The sequence below is a fragment of the Haemaphysalis longicornis genome, unplaced genomic scaffold (assembly GCF_048455015.1).
Source record: "Haemaphysalis longicornis isolate Haplotype H1 unplaced genomic scaffold, Haemaphysalis longicornis Haplotype H1 scaffold_8, whole genome shotgun sequence".
Lineage (NCBI taxonomy): Eukaryota > Metazoa > Arthropoda > Arachnida > Ixodida > Ixodidae > Haemaphysalis > Haemaphysalis longicornis.
Genome location: NW_027526445.1, coordinates 165840036 through 165864144, shown reverse-complemented (window position 1 = coordinate 165864144; position 24109 = coordinate 165840036). Strand labels below are relative to the sequence as shown.

Sequence of the window (24109 nt, the reverse complement as noted above, 5' to 3'; positions counted from 1 at the left end):
CAAAAATTTATACCTAAAATTAAAATAAATATTGAAAGAAATGAGGTTAACGCGTCATAAATTACTTAATAATTGGTCACATGACGCTCTGCCTCACGTTCACGCTTTCCGCATCTTTCCCGTCTTTCCGCTCTCTCTTCACATTCGGCTTTACATTCGAGCGAACGCCGAACGCCAGCTTCACCGCCTCGACTCATGCGTTCGCCGGTCTCTAGCTGATCTGAGAGGCCTGGTAGATTCGTCGGCGTTGTTTACAAAGGGCTCAGCGCTAGCCTCTACTGTCGGTGTTTTCTTCGTCTCCATCCCCAGCAGAGATGCTCATCAAAGTGAAGGTGAGCTTCGTTTCAAAGCGACGGCTAAGCGTGGCCAATAGAATCGCCAAGTGTGATGAGCGCCATACAACAAGTATGAATGGCCTTCCATTCGATGGTATGCTCGTGATTCACTGCAGGAATCTTGTGTAACTAACTGCGCTAGTCGCGCAATTCTCAGAGTCTACTCTAATGAGTCTCTCGTGGTGTTCGCACTCATTTTTGACTCGCCAATCATGCTGCCTGCCTCCCCCGTCACGTCTTGGCCTCCGTCAATTCTCGTTCCTATAACCGTTTGTCCCAGCCTGTTCCGACCACGAAGAGGTTCTGTTATTTTGTGAAAATATGAGAACTCCCTGTGTACGAGGGAACGCCCGTGTGTTCAATGCACGCGCGTTATGGACACGTCCCTTCACTTCGACGTGCCTCTACTACCCCGGCTTTCGAACACCCGTGCTTCCAACGACAATTACGGCTTTCGGCAGCTAGTTTTCGTGTCCGTTGTGTTTTTTCCGCCTCGTACTGTGCATTTCCGTGCCTTTTGCGGCTAACCGGTGTTGCCTGTCTTTTCTTTCATGCACATTTGTGGCTCCCCAGACCCTCACGGGCAAGGAGGTAAGTTTGAAAATACAGTACACTTCGAATGCCTCTCTTTAAATGGCTTTACCCGACGTACTCTTTGCAGTAGTTTACGGGGTTAACGGTGTGTTTTGCTTTGTTTTCAGATCGAAATCGACATTGAACCCACCGACAGGGTAAGTCGATCACAACATACCTCACCCTCCTACCAAACAAAAACCTCCTTTACCTCGACACGCAACTCAACCCCCCACCCTCCACGCCAAATTTGGAAAAACAATAGCACCTATTGATTACTTTAGAAGCTCTTACAGTTGACAGTCTTATCAATTGGGGGGTGGCAGGGTGTTGGTTTGAAGCACTTCGGACCTGGGTGTCCAGTTATTTTTTTGTGTTGGTGATATCTCTTTACTTTGCCACAAAAACATGCTATGTCTAGTTTCTGTACGTGGAAGAAATTTAATCTGGGCACGTACGTGTGCTACCGCCACAGTTTTGCAAGGCAACTGTACTGTAAACATGCTGTGTGCAAAGCATATCTTAGCAAGCTCTGGCAAATTTTCTGTTGTTAACACAGGTAGATTTTAAGATTTAAGCTTTTGGGAAATGATATATGTACAGGCATGCGCATTGTCATGTGTGGCATCGAGGACCGGTTTCATTTGGGCCAATATTTTTCAATGCAAAGGATATGTGCGGCACATTTAGAACAAAACACAAGTGCGCAAGAGATCTGAGCAAAGGTCTGTTAACTAGAAATGCACACCTTTGGTTGGTTTAATGGAAGGCCACTCAAACCTTTCCTTGGCTGCTGTCCTTTTGTTTAGCTTAGCTTTCCGAAATTGCATTGTGCAAGGTGCCGTTCAAGATGGTCACGTGGCCACTGGGGGGTGTTGAAAGGGGTTTGTGGCCGTCACTTTTAAAACTGCTACAACTGCTGTACCTATGTTAACAAACATTGTATCAGCGAGGAACTGACGCCACATGCAAACGTATGCTAGCTGGGAGGGGTAAAGTTGTAGATGGCTGCCTACTCGGGAAAGGCGCTTCCATGGGCGGCGGCTTTGCAACTATGAAAATGGTATCGAAGCAGGCAGCTTGGAGAGACAGTTGTGGCTGTCATTCTTATGCGCTTACTCTACCGTATTTTTTGGTCTATAAGTCGCACTTTTGTATAAGTCGCACCCCCCTCAATACGGCACTTTTTCCAGAAAAAAACGTATATAAGTCGCACCGGTGTATAAGACCCACTGGCGCACAAAACACGCTTTTTAATAAGGTAAACTCATAAAGGATCAGTTCGTTAGAAAGTGCGGCGAAAGTACATGGTTGCGGCGGCCGCCGCCTCTGAACGCATCCCCCGGTAAGCAGTGCATCTACCGTCCAAAGTCTAGACAGAACTAACTTCTGAAAAATGGCTTATTGATACACACAGATGGAATTTATTTACAGTGGGCGTTTAGGCAAAGCCATCAAAGCCTTCTTCCTCCGACTCGCTAACAAATGATTCATTCATTAGGCCATAGAGCTGTGTCTCTTAACGTGCGCTGACATCACGCAGCACACAGGCACCTTTTCGAGCGTAGACAACGCGCGGCTGCCAAAGGTATTCCGCACATAAGTTGCACTGGTGGATAAGTCGCACCTACGGAAATTTCAGAAAAAAACCCGTCACCTATACAGCAAAAAGTATGGTAATTGAATCTGGCTTCTGGAAACAGGCATCATTGCAGCTTGCTCTTATTCGTATGTTAAATGGTTATGTGCTGTACCTTACCTTGAAGCAGTGCGTGAGCTCTACGGAGACATGATTGGCCTTGTTAAAAAGTAAGTGTTGTGACTTCCACTCTGTCAGGCTCAGTGGAAAAGCCTTTCATGTTAATCAAACTGCTGTCAGGCTTCCCAGATCAAGCTTCGCAGACGCCTGCTGCAGCCAAAGGCGAATTTTGGCTCTTTTGTTAGTGCGATTCCTGAAGCTATACCATATCTAGTTGAGGCAGAAAGCATTAGTTCTAGTGGTGGTAATACACTCTCTGTTGCCGAATTGGTGCGACTAGACACTGCAACAAAAAAAACTTCGGCCCAGGACTGAGAAAAAGTTATGCCGCAAACCTGCATGCACCTGCCATGTCGGTTGTTTTTTGCACACTGTAGTCAGACCATGCTGTGAACTTGGAGTTTGGAATACAGTAGGATAGGAGGGGTTGGAAAGTCTATGGGAATAGATTTTATCCTTTAGTGATAATGAGCCATGAAACAAGATGAATCAAATGCCCTTCACGGAGAGTAATCTAATGCCGGTTAAGCTGATATATGCTTTTCACACCTTACGCAAGCCTTGAATAGATTTTTTTTTGTATGCTTGTTTGTATGCTTGTCGTTGACATGATGATGTGGCCAATCTGTGGTTGCCTTGATGCCCGAGTGGTTATTCATTGTTATGTTGATACCTCCAATGGCAGTGATGTAGTCCCCTTCAAAGTTCTACTTCTTGAAATATTTCTATTCTTTCCCCAACCCCACCTGATTGACGGTTTTCATCACTGTATGAGCCCCAGCTAATTTCTTTGTGGGTTGGGGGGTAGTTTTGTGGCTCCCCCTCATTGTTGTGTTGTTACCTAATGCAGTCAGAGTGAACTTTTTCTGGCGGTATATTAGTGTGCGGCTTGTTGCCAGGAAAGCGGGCATAAGCAAACCCACGCATTCCTTGAATGCCAGCTGTGCACGTCTAAGCATTCATACATCCATAAGAAACATCTGTTGTTCTGTAGCGCTCTTTTGTGGAGCTTATTCACATTGAAAATAACCATTGGCCATGACGTCTAGTTAGAAAACCAAATTCCTCAGGCATTTGGTTCTGCTTATGTTTTTTGAAGGTGGAAGCCTAGCCACCTGTTGCCAGGGTGTCAGGTTAGCACTGGGATTAGCGTACCTGGCTGCTGCTAATCTGGCGGCCTAGTTTCAAATCCCACACGAACCCAGTGTATTTTCTCTTTACGGTGACGGCCATTTTGGTACCAATCGTGTCATCGTTGGGAATGACCACTGCTATGGTCACTTTCTTTTCGCGTTTATTTATTTATTTATTTTTATTTATGAATAGTGCAATCCCTACTAGGGATTTTCGCAGAGTGGGTTACATGAATTACATGATTGCTCAATATGCAAACAAACAAATTTTCAAAGCAGGCAGATAAAAAACACAAACAAAAGTATGCACAAAACAACTCAAAATATACAAAAAATTCCAACGTTTGTGGGGACAGAGATTAATTGGCATGCTAGTTTAAACACTGTTGTTGAGGCTAGAAGAAAACAATGTAAGGATGGCTGTAAAACTTCGGTGTTGGTTAGTTTGTTCCAGTCATTTATAGTTTGTGGAAAGAAGGAATATTTAAAGCAGTTGTTACGGGTTGCATAAGGTGTTATTGTGCGCTCATGCCTTTGTCGAGTTGCATATCCGGACGAAAATGAAAGAACTTCAGAAATGTCTGTCTTGTAATATCCCTTTACTAGTTGATATAGAAATTTTAGTGTAGATAAGCGGTTTCTTTCTGTTAGTGTTGGTAGACTAGCTTGAGTTGAAAGTTCCGTAATTGAAGTGCGTCCAAAGCTGTTATAAATAAAACGAATGGCCTTTTTTTGCACTCTTTCTAGCTTTTTCTAGATTTTTCCAGATTTTTCTAGATTTTTCCCTTGCTCCGAGGGAAAGCCAATGAGACACCCAAGGCTTTTGGCTTCAAAATGTTGCATGCCCCCCAAACTCCTCCCGTTCCCTACGAATGTTTGCGACCCCGAGTGAACCTTTTGATCACCGCACTGTGCGTCTATGGTGGCCCCCTTTTGCGACTCCTCCTCGTCCTTGCTGCAGGTGGAGCGGATCAAGGAGCGGGTGGAAGAGAAAGAAGGGATCCCGCCGGCGCAGCAGCGGTTGATCTTCAGCGGCAAGCAGATGTGAGTGTGCGTCGTCCTCGGGGGCCGAACATTGGCTCTGCTGCTGCGCTTGCCCTCAGAGCCCAGTGTCGTCAAGTTCACGTTGGCCTGAAGTAAGCTGAGAAGCACTCGTAAAAAGAACGGTTACTGTTCTATCTGAAAAGGGGCTACCCTGAAGTCAATGGACGGCACGTTATGCACCTCTCTACTGCGAAAACAGTGGTGCTAAAAACTCAGTACAGGAAGCTGGCATTACATATCTAATTGGCTATTGGTGTGAATCTTGTGGACTTGTCTAGGGGCTGTATCTTGGAATGTTTATTAGTGTGGGTGTAGTAAATAGTCAGCACATACAGAGCTGGCTGGTAGCCAGCGTAGGGCCTATTTATGGCAGGACACCGGATGGGACACTGCACCCTAGAATGATGGACCGTAGCATGCTAGACCATGGGCTCGGTCAGTGCAGCGTCGTAGCTTTGTTGGTACAGGTTATGTCGAACTTGCGAAAAAACACCTATTAGTTTGATATAAGTAAGTTAAGGAACTGGATGTCATTAAAGACATACCATTTATAAAAACACTTTATTGGTGAGCCTGCCTTACTTTCGTACGAAATAGTCCTGTATCTTCCACTTGAACAACCTCGCTGTCCGAGGCGGTACGCACTTCTCCACATTGTCTAAAGGGTTGGAGCAGCTGGGGCCACAACCTTTCACATTTGTGAAGAAGCGCCGGACTAGCGCGAGTGCACCAATCACTTCGGAGGTTGTGAGCAAAGGATCGTCATTGTTGCTTTCCTCGTTGCGCCCGCTTTCACGTGCGCTTGGTACATTTTGGCAATGCGGTCTTACAAACTCTTCAGTGGTCGTGACGCCATCATCCACACTCGAAACCTCGTCGACTGTTGATCGTGCAACGGTGTCCAGAAATTCTGACGGCCCGCTCCACACTTCGGCATCACCAGCGGTGGCTTTGTTGCACTCCTCAGGATTTTCCAAGTCATTACTGGCACACACCAGCGGCAGATTTGAAGCAATTTCGGGCGGTTTTGTTAGTAACATCAGCCTAGAACCTACTTCGACAATGTGTTTTCAGGAATCTCGTGCACTGCAGGAACATCCAACTTCCCACCAGTTCGACTTGATTTATGATTGCCAGTTTCACGGCGAAAGGCAAATTTGGCCGCTTCGCGCTAGCTAGAGCCGGGAAATAAGACTTTGTCTAGTGACAATAGCCACCACAGCTACACTTCCCAAAAAAGCCCACAAACCGCGAACGACGCAACAAACAATGTAAAAAAAAAAGCATGGCGGGGTGGGTTGGGATTATTTTTTGCAAGGGGGGTGTCGACGGATCGCTCTACATGGCACGATGGCACAGTCACGATAGGGAGAGCGAGGTGACGGAGGGGAAAGAGCCGCCCACTGGCCATGAGCGGCCGAGCTATACCAGTTTGAGGGTTGTGCTGGCGGAATTTCTCCCCCGCCCCGAGGGAACGCCACTTCTGCGGCATTTCGAGCTTGATATATCGGTTGTCGCTGGTATGTTCGTTCGATATAAGCATAGTTTTTGCTATATATTCTCATTGTAAATGTACTGTGCCCAGAAATAGTTCCATATAAAGGATAATTCGATGTAAACAGGTTCAATATACCCCTCGAGCGCTGCCTGTAGGGGCGCCACTGAAATCTCCCTAGCGGCCCGTTTCGAAAGCAGCCGCAGCAGTCTCCGGCCGTTGTAACCGTTGCTTTTGCGACATGTTCATGACTGAGCCCATTCACCCTTTGTATGCATTGCAAATACATATTAATGTGGTGCACTCACTCTGTTTGGAAATGTGGTGTGTTTAGAGAGTGTAAACGTTTCTCACACGATCTTAGTGTGCTACATTTGGTCTGTATAAGTGATTGTACTTCCACTGCCCTGAAATTTACTTATAGTGTCTCCGTAAGCAGTGTTCCTTCGGATGCTCTGATGGAGGCGAAAAGCAAAAATGCCCGTGTGTACGAGATTTCGGCGCACGATAAAGATCCCCAGGTGGTCAAAATTATTCCGGAGCCCTCCACTACGGCGCGCCTCATCGCCTGCGTTGCGTCGGCGCGTTAAACCCTACAATCAATCAATCATCCTTCGGATGCTCAAGCCACAGCTATACACTGCGGTGTAAATCTGTTTTGTACGCTTACATAATCTAGCAGAGCAATCATACCTGACAGCCCATCAGTTACGCTTGCCAAAATCATACCTTGTGTATTATGACTACGTCGGGCAAGCAATGTGGCATAAATTTCACGAACATTCTACGAAAAAAGTACAGTGGGTAACACAAAATTATACCCGAGGATCTGCACCTGACAAAGAATTGAATGCTTGGTCGTCTTGTTCTGACGTGAGCGCTCGCAAACATTCATCTGCTACATTTATCCGCCGCGAACAGCCGCGAATAGAGTCAGCCCGTCTGCGACTAAACGCTTCTTCGAAACATCACCATACGACACGGGGAGCCTGCAGAAACTAACACAATCTAAAATCAGATGGTCTTATCAGATACCACACTCTTCCGACAACACCTTTTATCGTTTGTTTACTGCCTACGATGTTCTTCAAAGAATGCGTCCGTCGAGCGATCGACTGTTTGTTGAAGTCGAAAAACAAAAGTAAAGTGAACGCGCAGCTTGTGTGTGGGATTACTAAAACTGTCATTCCTTGATTTTGTTCCGCATTCGGACACAATTAGTTAAGCGTCCCCCACCCCCCCATCATCCAATGTCCGGCGGAATAGCAGTGCATTTCGCGTCTAGTTGGGTCTGGTGAGTCCTACCTGGCTTAAGTTTAGACGAACGTTTTTAGCTTTCCTGAAGCTGCACTGTTTTTTTTTTTTTTTTTTCATTTTTGCATGAGGTGTTCTGTTTTGCCCCGACTTGGAGACCATTGATTATTCCGTGGTTTCATTAACTTTCTTTGGTTCTTGTAGGCTTGAGTAAGCATATATTTAACGATGCAGAGCCCTGCAATGTGCTCAACATTTTTGCGTGGCTTATATTCCCTTAAAATGCACAAAGGGTTGTCAGGTATGGGGATAATCACACCCCCAGGCAGATGTTTCTGCGACGTATACGAAACGAAGCTGCATTTGTTGTATGCGCTGCAAGGCGAAACCAACTTCTCACTGTGCGAGTATCACGTTTAAACATGGCAACAATAAAATTCACTTGTGCCTGACGTGTTCGCAGGCGACAGTGGTGATATGCTGCTGCCGTCGCTGACGCCGTAAGAGCGGTCAGGAAGCATGCAGAACTGCGTTCCCAGATTGCTTTTGTTGGCTTTTTTTTTTTTTGGTGTAGGAATATTTTTTTTAGCATAGTTTGGGATCCTCTGGCTGGGCATGTGACAATATCGTAGGGGTCAAAACAAAACAGGACAAAGCAGTCTTGATGTGATACCGCCCCCTAAATTTTTTCTTCCATGCTGCCTTGACGCTAAAGCTGTGCGGAGCTGTTTTGGGCTTCGAAGTAGTGTGCAAATGTGTGCAATGGGTTGTTCCTTCTTTTTCTTTATCAAGTGCCTTCTCACTTGAGTGTCTCCATAGGCAAGTAGACAACTGTGGTTAAGCATGGAAAATGTTGGCGCCTTGAAATGAAGGCTGTTCAATTTTTGGCGATGCTTGTCTAGCCTTTCTACGGGCAGGCAGTCTTAGCTGATCTTGTTCGGTGCAGGTGCTGCTGCCATGCGGATGTTGTATTTTGAAGTGATCCTTTTTTAAATTCCGACAGCGCACAATTTTTTTAAAATTTAAGTTTGCGACGCAAAGGATTTTTACTCTCACAGATATCCTGGTCCAGTGACGATGTCCTGCCACACAGTGGTTAGCAATCCCATCTCGCACTTTCCAACACAATGCACATAACTCATTAGCCATGGAAACATAGGGACAGCTCTGCTGTGCGATCCACAATGCTAATTGCACCTCCCAAGACGCGTGTTGAAGGGCACCATTGATTGGCTTCTGGTATGGCTGTTCTCTTTTCTTTGGTTTGGGTTGGGAAAACAGTTTTTGGTTTTGTAAACAGTTTTTCACGAGTCGTGTGTTGTGCTTGTTGCTCTTTCAAATGCAGTGTTTTGCAGTTTTTTTTTTTTGCTAGTGTGGTAGCCAGAAAAACCGTTTTTGCCTTTTCCAACTTTCAAACAGTCGTAACTTCTGCTACAGACCAGATGAAATGATATTGTCACTTCTTGACTTCTGCACAGTCTGCACAGTTCACGGGTACCTTGTTCAGCTGCATCACTCCAGCAGTTCTTTTTCAAAAGCTGTCGAAAAGTAAATATAAAAGTCCGAATAAATTAGAGTGTAGTCGTTTTACGGTGAAACAAATTTTGTATTTACAATCAGAATGAAACACTACATGTGTCCTCCTGCAATTTTTTTACCATAACTCTAAAAATAGTTTTTGACCAGACCCATGTGCCCCCTTAATCCCCTAAATTGTAATATAGAGTTTTAGTATAGCGGGAGCTAGCGTATAGCGCGCGCTATTCCTTGCGCGCGCCCTAGTGCGCATGCGCAGTCTGCAAAAGGAGGGTTTGTGTTATGCGGGTGCACGCAATTTTCCAGAGTTTGCGGGCAGTACTTTGTGGCGTTGCGGGCCGTATGCAGCTGGCGCTAATCTCGCGAAACCTGTTTGCTCGAGGCGGCCTGCCCCCGCTGGCCGCTGCTGGCCAGAATGGTTCTGTGTGTGTGTGCCTCGCCTTCACCGACGATCTCGCATTGCTGAAAGTGACAGGTACCTGCAGTCGCACAGCATACTAGACTGTACTTCACTGTATCGCTGTGCCAAGCCGTACCGAACACCGCCGGTGTGGGCGATAACGTTGTTTAACTTGGGTCGCGTTTGTATGGCCTGGTTGGCTTGCGAAATTATAGTTAGTTGTTGATATCCTTGATGGCGCTAGCGACGATTCTGAGCTAAAGCTGAGCAGGGTTGGTAGGAAACGTTTGCGGCGCGCAAGCGCAATATTTTGCGCACGCAAAACGCTAGCTCCCGCTGTGCTAAAACTCTCTACTGTCAGCAAACAGCACTATAGGTAGGGTTACCTACATATTTTTTCAAATTTTCTTGAGTAAACATACCTACGCATTACAATCCCACATTAGAATATTGCTGGTATGCTGTTGTATTCCGTGCTCCTACCAGCTCTTTCGGAAGTCTTGAGAACTGACTCTTCGTTTCCTTGCCTCTCCAGGAACGACGACAAGACGGCCGCCGACTACAAGGTGACCGGCGGCTCGGTCCTCCACCTGGTGCTTGCACTGCGTGGTGGTCGGGGACGGCCCGTGTGTCGTCGAGAGTGAGAGAGAGACTGCTGTCAAGGCCGCAAGCTCGTCACACCCCCAACCCCGCCGACGCCAGCAGCCGCTGTGTGCGGCAAACCCAAATTTTTTTTGTAACTTCAATAGGGTCATTAATAAATTAAGCCTGCCATGCTGTTTTAAGGAACGCAATGTTTGGGGAAGTTTGGACTCTAGTTACATCCCCGCATCGTCATGGTCGTTACACAACCGGAACCATTCTGTGGCGTTCTACATTTCTACATTTCTACGAACCATTCTACAAGCTCACAAGGTCTTCGGTATAGCCACTCGCTTGCCGACAAGCTCGTAATAGTTTGAAAGGAATTTCAAGCTAAGCTCATTGTAGTGAAGTAAGGCATATACATAGTGAAGTGAACATTAATGAGCGGTTTGCGCTCATCTCTTTCATACGATGAGTGGCACCAGCCAGGCTATATTTGAGCAATATATATTTTTTGACTGCTTTGAGTTTCTGAAATTCAAGATGTTGATGTAGCTGTCAGATGTTTTACTGCTTTCTTATTCACTTGCACAGCAGCTTGTCAAAAATATTCAGAGTAAGAATCTCTCCTGTAATATCTCTTAAAAATATCTCTCCTGTAATAAATTGGAAGTGTGGCGTTAATTTTCCTTGCAGAATAGGTATAATTGCTTCTCTTAACGGTACTTTGAAATGAATATGGAGACGGAGTGTTTCATCTTGTTCAGTCAACAGTGACTTTCATGTCACTGAACCAAAACAAACCCGTGAGGGGTTGTAGCACTTGTCTTTGAAGAGTCCGTGGCCCATTCCTGGTCGATGGCTCTTATACGGGTTGCACCGCGCAACTTGGACTAAAAAATCAAATGAGTGATTCTTGATGTAAAAAAAAGAGAAATGCAAACAAAGAAAACAGAACGAAAACGATAACACAGCATTGTTGCACCTTGTGTTGTCTTTATTTACGTTGCGCGGTTTCTTTGAATCATGACTCTAAACCAACTAGCCCTACTTGGTGGCCTTTTACAAATTAATGATGGTAAATGTGGCATCTACAGAGTAATCAATAACCATTCAAAGTATTATAAACCGTTACACCATATTTGTATAATTTGAATAATCAGTAGATTGGTTAAAAACGAAATGGTTGACTATTGTAGTAGTGAATCTGGCTGAAAATGTTGTATTGCAGGATCGCAGTGTGTCCAAGATGCGTGTAATCATGGCTGCACTTTCCCACTGGCAACGTTGGCTATGTGCGTGCTTACATAACACAGCAGTGTCCAGTAAAAAAGCGGGTTAAGTTGCACGCTGCTCAAGATAGGCATGCGCGTACTTGTTTAAATTTGGCATGCCTTCTTTCAAGCAGTGGTTCTCGAAGGGGGGTCTGCAAAAACACTTCACAGTGTCCACAAAGGCCTCCATGAAACTCTTCCAGTTTTTTAAATCTTTTTTGCCAAACCTTACCTACTCTGCAAAAGAAAAAAAAAATAAAGGGCTTTTCTGCATAGCGCAAGCATTTGGCTTCTCTGCAGAGCACTCTTTAAGGTCAACTTTTTATGCACATTTCACGTCTGTGGAAAAGGCAGGCATAGAATACTTGTATGGGTGACTTTAACTGCTAGAGCAGAATGTTCGACAGTATGGTGCTGATTGACATATTTCACCCTCGCCACTTTCGCAGTCCCACGAGGGGTCCCCAGGACACCAGTGGTTGGAAACCAATGTTTCATCACATTGAAAAATGTGCAGTCGGGAAATTTGCACTGAAACTGCTACTTTTGGCGCTTCTTTTGTGGCTCTGAAGCTATTTAAGAGCTTTTGGCTACATTCTTGTGTTGGAAAGTTAATATTTTTGCTACTTTCTTGGCCACAATGCAGAGGTAGGGTGAGACTATGCACACCACCCTAAGCAATCATTATTTACCTTTGTGCTGATAGATTTAACATTTAGAGCTTTATTTCTGAGTATGTTAGGTTGAATTGTGTATATTTAAACATACATTGGTGAGATTAGTCAAATATCTCAAGCAAACAACAAAAAACTAAACTTAGAGGGCATGTTTTTAAAGTTTGTTGCAATTAATGGTGGCAGTTGCTGCTTTTGAAGGTGCCAACTGAAGCACCGGGCCCAAGATGCAGCTTTTTTTCGAGACAATTTCCATAGTGTGTACATGCCATCTGCGCTTGTAGAAAAAACCCTGGGCTTTCGTGGTAAACACTCAAGTAAATGTGTCCTATCTTTGAAGCTTACCACCATTGGGGTTGTATGGAGTCTGCCATCTGAAAATGACGAATTCATTGGCCGATAACCATCTCAAGCTGTCCCCAACAACCCGTGTGGCGCTCTCACTGTATGGTACAGGTTGTATTGAATTTTCACTAAATGGGGTTTGGTAAAATGGAGATATGCTGTCTTTATTTTCCTTACATGCCACCCCCCTTCCCCTCGGTCTTCCTCCAAAGTAGTAGGAGGTGCACAAACTGAGGATCGCAAGATACAGACGTTGCAGCTATTAACATCTTGTGTTTTGATTATTCAGCCAATGATAACACAAACTTTCAAATTTTGCACTGCACGGCATTAGCAGTGAAGTTGTAGAGGGAGCGCTAAGAACATAACTTATCATTGTGTTAACTGCTTGTTAACACATTGATAAGCACTTGTGTTGGTCGTTCCTACTTCTTGTCCTGTGTTTTCGTTTGTGCTGGCCATCATGGACTTCTCGTTAGCATTCAAGTGATACGACTCTACAGAACTAGTGCCCCCCCCCACTACAATCCCCCAGTGATGTTTCTTGCTGGTAGCTTTGGTCGGCGGCTGCTTATCACACAAACAAGACCCTGCGACATCTTAGAGGCCTAGCCAGAAAGTGGTGGGGTAGTTGCCGCTGGTTCATCTATTTTCCCTGATATCTCCATTATTGGTTTGAAGTTTGCAGCGAAATTGTTATCATTGTTATTGAGACTCGAATTGGGGAGCTCCAGAATGTGATGCTGAAACACTAGTAGCACACAATCTCAATACCACCACTACCACAGCTTGATGAGAGTCAACCTGGCTAAAGGAGGACCTGGAGAATGCGTTGACGCCTTTGAAGTAAAAACACGCGTTGCAGACGTGTACTTAAATTACATTCCCCACTAAATGTCGCCTTTGCTTGGTGACGTGAACTCGGCCTGTATGTGCTAAGTCATGTGATGGAGAGAGAAAAAAAAAGGCGTGAAGGTATTAATAATAATCGGAGGAAATGTTTGGTGATGGAACACGAAAGCTTTTGCAATCACTGCATCTTACCGAGTGCTTAAGGTTTCCTGTAAATTTTATATGGGGTAGGCATTTCAGGCGCAAATTTCAGTGGGCACTATCGCATTCTAGCACAATGTGCCAAATTGTTTTGTTTCTGCTTACCAAACATCCGGTCATTTTTTGCTCGTACTTCCAACCTGATCGAGCTTCAGTACTTCTTTTTTCACATACTTTCTACAGCCTGCACTTTTGGTCCAATCCTTGCCATCATCATAGCGTGTAAGCTATATGAGCTTGCTCCTGGCAGAAAGGAGCCCCTTTAGCCAGAATCTGCAAGTCTCGACACAACACAACACATGCACTTCACAGAACTCTAAAGACAACACATTCCGCTACTCCCATCGTTGTTTTTGGGTGACGATGCCATGGTTTCTGTGAAACGAGTTTTTAAGTATTTGTCAGATGTAAAGTTCTTAAACCGCATTTCCTATCATGCATCATCAAAACTGGCCCTCTACACCAGCCATCACCATTGCCTTTTATTGATTTTACTATTTGTCTGGCTTACACGGTTCAGTGCCTACTTTTTTGTGGTAATCACTTTTGTTTGCAGCTCTTTGCCCTAGCTAGCCTTGCGCCAAAAACATCCAACGATCATCATCATCATCGAATCTGTCAGCCGTTTTTGTCAACCTGTGAGACATCTCGTGTGCATACGGTATGATGGCCACTTGATTACTTCTGCCCACGTTCTGCCTGCGATGAGCAAACCCTTTCATTTGTGACAGTTGTAGATGGCCTGTAACATGGAGCCAGGAAATCGACATTCTCTAGCCGAATGAACTGGGCGTTAAGGCTTAGTTGCACGAAATTGACTCGATTTCATGATTACCTCATAACACGACTTGCCTAGCTTTGAATGGAATGAAGGGAAACTGTGGAGTGGTTTGCTAGATTGGGGCACATAATCCAGCATAGATGTTGAGCAGAATAATGGAGCTTACGTTCAAGAAATTTCAAGGTGTAAACGGGGATTTTGCTGGGGGTTCTGCCTCTCACTCTTCTGCACTGTGGGGAGTGACAGGCTGGATGCCAGTGGCAACGTTTCCTCACATGGTACTGTTACATGGTTGTGCTGTTGAGCACAGATGTCTGTTCTGTGTAAGACGAAAGTTGTGTATGGCATTCTCATGTTCTGTGGCCGTACATAACTGGTTGCTGTATGCACTGCACTGTCCATATGCTTAGCGGAGCACCACTCCTCCTTGAATGAAGGCCATACATACATATGGCTCTGCACTGTGCTGGCTGCTGTTGCAAACCATGCTTTTCAGACACACAAGCACTTTCTGAGCATGGCGATTGAGCTACAAGAGAGCTTGCTGAAGTGTTTCACATCCGATGAGGTGTTTTCAATGAGTCAATCAACCATCACTGGGCGTTCTTGACATTTCGAAGGGTCCCCCCCAAACAAATGTGTTAGGAAAATAAAACGAAAGGGGAGAGAATTAGGGAGTGTTTTCACTTAGGACCTGTGCACACAAGCAGTGATTACACGTGCATGAGAGTTGGGCCTTGGGCAGGTAAATAGGTGCTCTCTTTGTAAGACCTTTTCGGTTGATAGCAGGCGCTGGTGCCGCTTTCCTTCCTTGCCCGTGGGTCAGTTCCCCTTAAAGTTGCACTTGTGAACACTTTTACCTAGCTTATCTACCGTGATTCATATTTTTTAATCTCTCCTTAGTGCAACGACAGTATTGGGCCTGTCCGTGCTTTCACAAGCCCTTTCTTTCAGGCTGTCTTTGTCATTTTATTGACGTTGCAGTTTAGTACGTACTCAATTTTCAAAATGTATCGTACTATGCTCTGACTGAAAATAACACTCAGTTCATATCTCCCTCCGCTGCCTTGTTCAGTGCTTTGGCAGAGTGCCTAATGCCCGTCATTCTTTGGTTCACTTCTAGGCACAGTGAAGCGTCTACTTATACACAGAGTGTAGAGCCCCTGTTGCAAATGTGATGCAGCCCTAGCACTGTTGCACCTTTCCAGGTTCCTTGCACCTTTTGCATTCTTTGTAGGCTGTATTTATTCCTCAGGGATTAATTTTACCTGTCTTTTATCTTCCTTAAAACCTTAGTGTTCTTTGCAAGTTTTTGAGCAGTATTTTGTCATCTATCCAAACTGCAAAACATTTGTGATCATAGAGGGTGTGTAGAGTGGGATAAGTTGTGAGGGAAGGGGCTTCGTGGTGCTTGTTCGTAGGTACAGATGAATTTTTGGTTTTGAGCGGCACTTTTGTCGCGTTTTGTGATAAAAAACCATCGCCTGTGATTTTCCTGTGCTGGAGTTAAGGTTGGCGTCTGTGGCTTCCAGGCCACGAATAGCTAGGAGTAGTGAGTGCCTGCATGTCCTTCTGGTTGTCAACCAGAACAACATCGTCGTGCGTGTTATAATCATGTAATACAATGTTTTAACCACGTTCTTTTGCCAACGGGCACTCTTCAAGCCTGTTTTTTCTATCATGCCGTATCGTGTGAACAGTGGTGAGCTTAGAATACCCCAGTTTAAACTGGTGGATGGACCGTATCATCGGTTGAAGGCCAAAGGCCATACATCATAGGTACTCAAAGGGCTATACCAGCCTTGGGAAACTATGTAGTTATAAATTTTGCCACAATCTTTAACTATTGCAGATTTTCTTAAATATCTACAGTTTCCTGTTTCCCAGTTCAGATTTTTATTAGGAAGAGTTAAAACCGTGGAAGGATGTGTGGCGAAACAGTCAGACCAGTGTGCCCCGCTTCTTGAATGACATCGAAAATATCTGGTCTTCAGCAAACCCAGTCAATGAAAATCAAGGATGGGCGTAGCCAGGGGGGTGCAAAAAGAAATATAACCCCCTCCTCCCACCCCTCCCCCCACCACACAAGACTGAGATTGCTACCCCTACACCCCCACCCTTCCTCTGTCTTCCTCAGCCCCTCTGTTCCATTCGTGCTTGCTTATGTTGTGCTGACATTGGGGACGAGAAAATTTCCAGAAAGTTCATTGAGGCCGCAACTTGTTGGAAGCAATTGGTTCGGCCCAATAGGTTTCAATTGGGTACTAAAACACAACTGGTGTACAGAATTGCTAATTTTACAATTGGTTGCAAATTTCCAGCTCAGCTACGCCTGTTTTTTTCCAAGCGAACCTCTCGCCTAACGGCAGGTACTGAGCCACCTAAGGACTGTGTCAAATGTGTTTGAAAGGCCGGCTTATGCAGCTGCGAAACCCTCTGGTCAGAATGTGCTGTTAGGAGTCGTAATATATTTCCTTTTTCCGCACATCTTTGCTAGGCCCCAACTGCAAGGAACAAGGTTCCCATGATTATGATGATCTGTTCCGCCCTCACAAGCCTTCGCCGTGTTCACTACAAAAGGCCAGAGAGACCATCAGCATCAACAAGCGCTACCCCCTCCGTGCCCCTTCCCCAGCATTTTGCAACTCTGGCTAGGTGCTTGTGGGTCTGCGTTCAGAGCATTTGTTGACTCCCGTAGTCGTAGACTCTTTGGTCCGTTTTGCCACCTCTTACTGCCAGTTTTCTTTTAAGTGGAGTGGCTAGTTCTCTGAAGCCTGAAGCCTGAAGTCATACTTGCGGCATCCGTTTGAAAGGCAAAAAAAAAAATATCGTGCCCGCCTCCTTCCCCTTTGAAAGCGACAGGTGAAATCGGCAGCACCCGTGTTCAGCCGTTCAGATGGCGGCAACTCACCTGCTTACTCGAGGAACCTTCTCACCTAGGCCACGTCGTAGCCCCAATGTGTACTTTGTAGGATAAACAAAGCAAAAAAAAAAAAAAAGAAAAAAAGAAAAGAAAGAGATTAGTCCGGCAGGGCACTTTTCAGCCTCTGTGCGCCAAAGTGAACTCGCGTCGGCGAGCATCGCAAAGCTGTCCTAGACAAGTGCGGTGCCACTTCAAAGCTAAAATGGTCTTCAGAAGTCTAATATTACTTCAATGAAAACCAGATACTGATTTTCATGTTGCGCCTTGTTTGATAAAGAAGATTGAACTTTGCGAGTTGGTCGATGATCCGAAGCATGAACATCTTTTTACTATTACTGCCGCATCTGAGCAGCCTCCACCATCGAAAGACCCTACAAATAATTTCTCACCCGTAAATTCACCCAAACCAATAGTCAGCTAGGCTTTAGTTTTTGTCAGAACATTTATGTTCAACCACTTTTTGGGCAAGGCTAATTAAAGCTAATTCATTACCGATTTCTTCTTTTTTGTTTTGCCTCTTTCTCGTTATTATTTGAGGATAAACGTCCTTGTTCTGCCTGCCCCCAGCTTTAACATGACCAGTGAAGTGGACCCATTAGCCTGCGATATACAGCGGAACTGTTCTAGTGCTGGCCCTGACGGCAGTACGTCTGTGCCGGTGTTGTGTCACACTCTCTCAGGAGCAGGTTTCTCGTACAGAAAAAAAAAATTAGCAGTGGCTCAGCTCGGCTCCCAAGCACCCACCGGACGTCCGTCGGCCGTCCAACGTACGTCCATTCCGCCTTTAACAAACGTCCGTACGACGTCCGTTTCAGCGCCGATGGACGTACCATGCACGTCTGTGGGACGTCTGTGGGGCACTACGTCCAGTTGGACGTCCGAAATTGGACGTATTTTGGATGTTCAGTAAAAGTTTCCAGAATCGCATAACGAGAAGATTATATGTTCCTACAACGAATACCACACCGCACAAGACCAAGCACTACCGGGCAGAGAGGCATACATGAGCACAGTGAACTTGCTTCACGTGTTTCCTTAGCGGTTCTCAATTCTTATATGCTTCCCCAAAGAGATCATCATTGGAGTCGGTGAGGTGCTTCAATAAATTAAAAAAAATATTAGGCTTAATTTTAGAAATATGCAGATGAAACTTTCCATATACAAGTCGTGTACAGTGCCGATGTACAAGATCTTTTTAATTGAAAAGCAAAGCAGCTTTTTTTTGTTTTTTGCTTTTATATTCAATTTAGGCCATTATTTTATGCTTTATGGTAACTTTGTACGCCCACAGGCGGATGTCATTCGGACTTGCATCCGTTTCCGGATGTCCTCTGTGCGTCCGAAAACATCCAAACATGGACGCACAGCGGCCGCCCAAAATGGGCCTTGGCTGTTCGGCTGTATTTCGGACGTCCCACGGACCTCCGTGGTTGCTTGGGATAAGCCAGGATATACATAGCGTGAGCTAAGGTTCAGCTGGTTTTTCTAAGCTTTCCTGGTTGTCTAGGATTAGCTGATTATCATGCTTACTGCTGCTAAAACGATTTCCAATCCAATCCAGTCCAGTCACTGCTCCTCGCGCACGCGCAGCACGGCTCTCCAGGAGCCACGCGAAACGACTATCAAGCGGCTCCGGCGCAGCGTCAGACTTGGCTACTGCGCAACGGAGGCGCACAGCTGGGCACGCGCCGGCGCTAGTGCGTCTGCCGCGCCTATGACGTCACTCCTCTGGAATGTGCAGACCGGCGAATGTGCAGACCCAAACTAACTCTTACCCTCACCGTACACTCCTCCACAAAATGTACCCTACCCAATACTACGCGACCTGTGCCTACTGCCCATCCCCTGGCACCCTATACCACCTGGTATGGGAATGCCAGCAATCCCCGTCTTTATCTTCAATCCCCAACCCTACTTACGAGCAGTGGGTGGACCGGCTGACCAGCTCGGTCCTTGCGGCGCAACAAGAAGTCGTCGCTAGAGCCCGGGCAGCCAGCCAGGACCAGGGCATTCCGGACTAAGGATGCCCCCCACAGGGCTGGTGCCTCTGCCATCTAGCACCAAATTTGCTCGTTTTTATTAAACGTTTATTCCTCTCTCTCTACACGTACTCGTACTCCAATTGGGTTGGATTTCCAATCCAATTTAATCCAATCCAATCCAATTCCAATCTAAATCTAATCCAATCCAATCCGATGCTCCTCGCGCTTGCGCAGCATGGCCCTTCAAGGTCCACGCGAAACTGCTCAACCTCGGCCAGTGTAGCTTACGCTACAAAACCGCTTTCCAGTCTAGGAGGAGAAAAAAAAAAAAACAGATCCTAGAGAATACATTGACACAAGACGGTTTGTACTGCCCCTGAAAGGATGTCTTCCTAGCAGTGCATTTGTGTTTAGAGGTGAAACTGACTTTAGGTAGATCGGTTACCACCTGTAGCAGTTACCACCTGTAACAGGGAAAAAAAAGTATTTCGGGCCTAATAAGCTTTAGTGCCTGCCCTAAGCAGCGCTAGTATTAAAAACCAAGAGTGTAAAACATGGGTATATTAGTCCTTTTTGGTAAGATGACATGTCAACACCCCGCTTCAAAGGGGAAACCAATAGCAATCATCAATCATCATCATCAGGTGTAAGCTTGCTCTTCACAAGCTGGCTTTTCCACATTGTGCGTTGCACAGTGAAGCATGACCATCTATGGAGGGACTAGGATTACAGAAAACGGCTGCTACTATTGTGTTATCCAAACTACACCAAAAGAGATCACATGGCCATTAGCCGCTATAATACGGCTCTACCAGTGGGCGTGTTTCATTTGTGATTATTTCACAGTGAAGTTTTAGACGTTACAGAATTAATGTCTGCTTTCAATACATGGCCGTCTCAGGGAGGAGTGTGTTGCAGGAAACGGCTGTAACTGTTGTTTTACCGGAACTATCCAAAAACAAATTATACGACAATTAGCTGCTATGATTAACATTACGCACCTCATCTTCGCTGGTCATTTTTCTTCGCACAGTGGGAGGTCACTGAAGTTTTTTGTTGTGCTTGTTCTGACTATTTCGTTGAAGCATATTAAGGTTTGCTGAAGGGAAAGCTGCCTTTTAGACATGTAATCATCTGTTATAGGTGGGCCCGTCGGGTTTACATCGGGAAGCTACATGTTCTACAAAGGAAGGCTACATCAGTATAGTGCAGCATGCGCTATCTTAGTTTTTTCTATTCTGTGCAATTCATTAAAAAATTATACATTTTAAACGGAGATATGGAGAACACGCTACGCAGACGTCACGCCCGACGCTTTGCTTGCGGCGACGTCCAGCCGGGAAAGCTTTGTAACCGAGAACTCGAGGACCAAGGTTAGACTCCCGCCGCAGCAGCGTTTTCGATTTTTTACTTGCTCAGAAGAGGCTTCATACAATCGGGAGCACTGCAGGTTGGTAAAAAAAAATAGTGGTTTCACAGTAAAAAAAATCAGGCACCCCGCTGTCTAACGACAAAGATGGTTGAACGCGAAGCTTTCTCGTGACGTGTCATCGTCGTATTTACACGGCGGGGTGTGCGATTTTTCTGTCTAATTTTGCACATCCATGCACCCCTCCACAAATCCAAACCGCTTCGGCCATGTCGAAATGGAGCAATCAGATAGACTCTGGCTTCATACTTGAGGGACCCAGGTTCGAATCCGGCCACCGGAAGCGTTTTTGTCTTCCACTTTACCCGTTTTCGCGTTACAGACGCCATCAGTAAGAACACGAAAGCTTCGCTTTAAAGCAGCTACTTGCCTTCCGACGGACTAGCAACGAAACGAGGATGAAGTCAGGTATGTTGCGAGGGGTAGAAAGCGTAAACTCGTGACGTCGCTATCAACGTCTCTCGGGCTATAAATATAATCACGTGAGGTAATTAGCCATAGAGTTTCTTACAATGAAACTCTATGGTAATTAGCGACTTGGTAAATGGGGCAGGGTACGTTGTGGTGATAAATGCACGTGAATGAGTGGGTGCAATATTTTTGGTCTGCAGTGCCACTTCCGGCAGAAGCCGAGCGAGTATCTTCTATGGTTTGCTGGCGTGACATTCAGCGTATATGTGGTAATACGCTTTGCCCGTTTTGAGGACATCCTTAAGCATGTTTATTAAACATCAAGTAAGCAAATTTACAATTTGATAATGGAAACGAGGGGACATGTTGAGAACGTGAGACGTAGGAGTGAGCAAAATACGTCACGTGGCGTAGTACGTAATCGCTGAACGTGACGTTATCACAAAAAAGCGACGTTATCAGTCACAGGTGCCCTGCTAAATCTGTGATTTGTTTCCTGGCGCAAGTCCACTGAAATTTCATACACATTCACTGCAGGCGTGTTGAAACCTTCAGTTTTAAACGCCACCAATTATTTTTCGATGCCTTACCGGTATTTCTTGCTTCAAGGCTGTGTGGGACACCTTAAGATAGAGTACATAAGGAATGCGCAGGGGACCCAAGACAACTTAGGAGAACAGCAAAGAACTGCAAGGACAACAAAAGAACAACAGCCGGCATACGAGGGCTGTTGCTTATCTTACTTTTCGCTCCCAACCGGGCTAACCTACAAATGATAACTCTTTAGTATCTCTGCCCCATCCTTAAGATCTACGAAAGTTCCTCATTGTCGTAGTCAGACTCGCACATTAGTGAGGCATGAGGCCTGTAAATGTTTACACATACAAGGGAACAGCGGGTTACAAAAGGCAGGAAGTATACACTAGTCCACATGGGCTGCCCAAGTCTCTCTAGCACAAAATGCACTTTTGTTGTCACGATTTGCCTCGAAGAGGACAAGCCTTCTCTGAAGCTGCACACATGCTCTTTACGTTTTTGCAATAGTAGTAAAAGCAGATCTCGAAAGCCACCGGTAGCTGTCTTCACGGCCCAGACAGATCACTCGAGCCACTTCTTCCACACACGCAACATGTCCGTTCCCTTCAACCGCTCTTCGCACACCTGTCGCAGGCGTCGCTGCTGTTCTGGCCTTAGATGCCCCTTGAAATCGCCGACTTCACCCTTGCGAAAGAACTTCTTCGCGAGATTTTCAAATATGTCCTCCTCGCGAGAGGGCCTTCCGTTGGTTACGCTCTCGCCAGAGCCGCCTGACGCTCCTTCGGCACTCTCCTTGAGACTCTTGAACGACGTCTTGTCGACGATGAACCGCAGAGTCGCCTCGCTGTGCCGAAGCCGCTCGGCGATGGCTGGGTCGAGGAACTCGGCGATTTCGAGAACCACGCTTGCGGGGCGCTCCTTTAGCGTCTCGTAGTAGAAGAAGAACACGTTGGGGTCATTGCGCCGAGCGTACCAGGAGAGGACGTTGTCGAAGTACGAACCGAAAGGAACGCGTCCCGCGAGGAACTCCTCGAAGAACTCGTCGAACGTGGCACCCGGCTGCATGCCCATGTGCGGGTCGGCCGCGGAGTGGTGGTAGAAGGAGACGAGGCAGTCGAACGGATTGCGCACGATCACCACGTTCCGCGCCTGGGGATGGTACGGCGCCAGCGAGAAGGGAAGGTGGTGTTTTATTATGCGTGGCTCGGCGAGCTCTTCGACGGCTTTTCTGCCGGCCTGCAAGTAAGAACGTGCGTGTGAATGTTGTTGCGACATGGCTGAGACGCTGTAAAACGTTTTAACAAACAGGTGACATTGACGGCTTTGCTATAGATGAATTAGTAATATCACGGCGAGCAGCGCCATGTGGAAAGAGAGAGAGAGAGAGTAAACATTTATTTCTGAAAATTGGGTGAAGGTAAATAGGGCGTTAAAGAAGACGGTCAAGGGCGGCCATCCTAGTCCGGTAGGACACGTGCCACGGCCGCTGACCTAGCCCGTTGGACCATGCAGCTGGGTCCTTGGTCCTTGAGCAGCATGCACTCCCACTGGTCGTAGGTTGGGTGGGGGGTGGGGGGTGAATGGTTAGTAGGGCCCTGCCATACCAAATGGAGCGCTGTCAATCGGGAGTTGTAGTGTGTGCAGCTTAGGGAGTAGGTGGTCGGAGATATGCGGTGTAGATGTTGGTGGTTACAGAAAGTGTCGCTCTGTAGGCGGCGCCAGATCCGAGTGTCCGCGATGGGAAGGAAGAAGTGAAGTGGTGGGTAGTGGCGGCGGAACTGACGGTAGTGGGATAGTATATCGGCGTGTGGGGGGGGGGGGGTAAAGGCTGGAGGGTAGGGGTGCCTGGGGGTGGTGGGTGGTTCATCCCCTCCGGCAATGCCCGGTAGGTTAAGGTGCGGGCAGTGGCGTGAGCCACCTCATTCCCGGGAAGAGGTGAATGCCCTGGGATCCATACGAGACGGGTGTCCGGTAGTCCGGTAGTGTGGGTCGCTGGGTGAGGATGGACAGGGAGAGGTTGGTGATACGACCCATGGCGTAGCGACGGCGAATTGGGAATCAATCACGATGGTGATGTGCGTAGCAGGCGTGTGTGCAATGGTGAGTGCAATGGCCGCCTCCTCCGCAATGTGAATAGATGTGGTGCGTATGGTGGCTATAGTGGTGGTGTTGCCTGTTGAGTGTATGATTGCGATGACGTGTGCAGGGTGTGGGCTGTATAGGGCGGCGTCTGTGTAGTAGGCGTTGGGGTCTGTGCCGTAACGTTTAAGCAGTAATCGTGTGCGGTGTGTGCGGCGCCCCTTGTTGTAGATGGGGTGCATGTGCTTCGGTATTGGGAGTACTTCAATGGCAGCGCGGGTTGTGGGGGGGAGGGTGCACAAGGTTTCGGGAGTGGGGTTGAAGGGGTAGCTGAGGCGGGTTAGGTGGAAACTTGCCCATTTTCACTTAGCGCCATTCACGGTGACAGTATTAGGCCTCATTCACACAGCTGTCACCTTCTCCCTCACGGCACCGTCACGTCGAAAAACGGCGACGGAGACGTAATGAAGAAGCTTTCGTACTGGAGCTCTCCGTCAGGGTACAGGG

The 24109-nt window shown here is 46.5% G+C and overlaps 2 protein-coding genes across 2 annotated transcripts in view; one reads left to right on the top strand and one right to left on the bottom strand.

Annotated features, from left to right (window-relative positions):
- Window positions 1–121: 121 nt before the first annotated feature.
- On the top strand, window positions 122–10318 carry LOC144150036 (ubiquitin-like protein NEDD8). The gene is made up of 5 exons (XM_077681833.1): window positions 122–332; window positions 909–926; window positions 1037–1066; window positions 4762–4844; window positions 10065–10318. The coding sequence occupies exons 1-5, from the start codon at window positions 315–317 to the stop codon at window positions 10171–10173; spliced, it is 258 nt and encodes an 85-aa protein (XP_077537959.1). The 5' UTR covers window positions 122–314; the 3' UTR covers window positions 10174–10318.
- Window positions 10319–21319: 11001 nt separating this feature from the next.
- LOC144150034 (sulfotransferase 1B1-like) overlaps window positions 21320–24109 on the bottom strand; it is a 55057-nt gene continuing 52267 nt past the window's right edge. Inside the window, exon 2 of the mRNA XM_077681830.1 lies at window positions 21320–22759. Coding sequence (XP_077537956.1) covers window positions 22085–22759 — 675 coding nt within the window. The 3' untranslated portion in view covers window positions 21320–22084. The remainder of the gene's footprint in view (window positions 22760–24109) is intronic.

What these genes read in the sequence shown, in the direction of transcription:
- LOC144150036 (XM_077681833.1), top strand. An exon ending in ACATTGAACCCACCGACAGG is followed by an intron (nt 1,067 to 4,761) that starts GTAAGTCGATCA and finishes TCCTTGCTGCAG; the next exon opens with GTGGAGCGGATCAAGGAGCG. An exon ending in ATCTTCAGCGGCAAGCAGAT is followed by an intron (nt 4,845 to 10,064) that starts GTGAGTGTGCGT and finishes TTGCCTCTCCAG; the next exon opens with GAACGACGACAAGACGGCCG.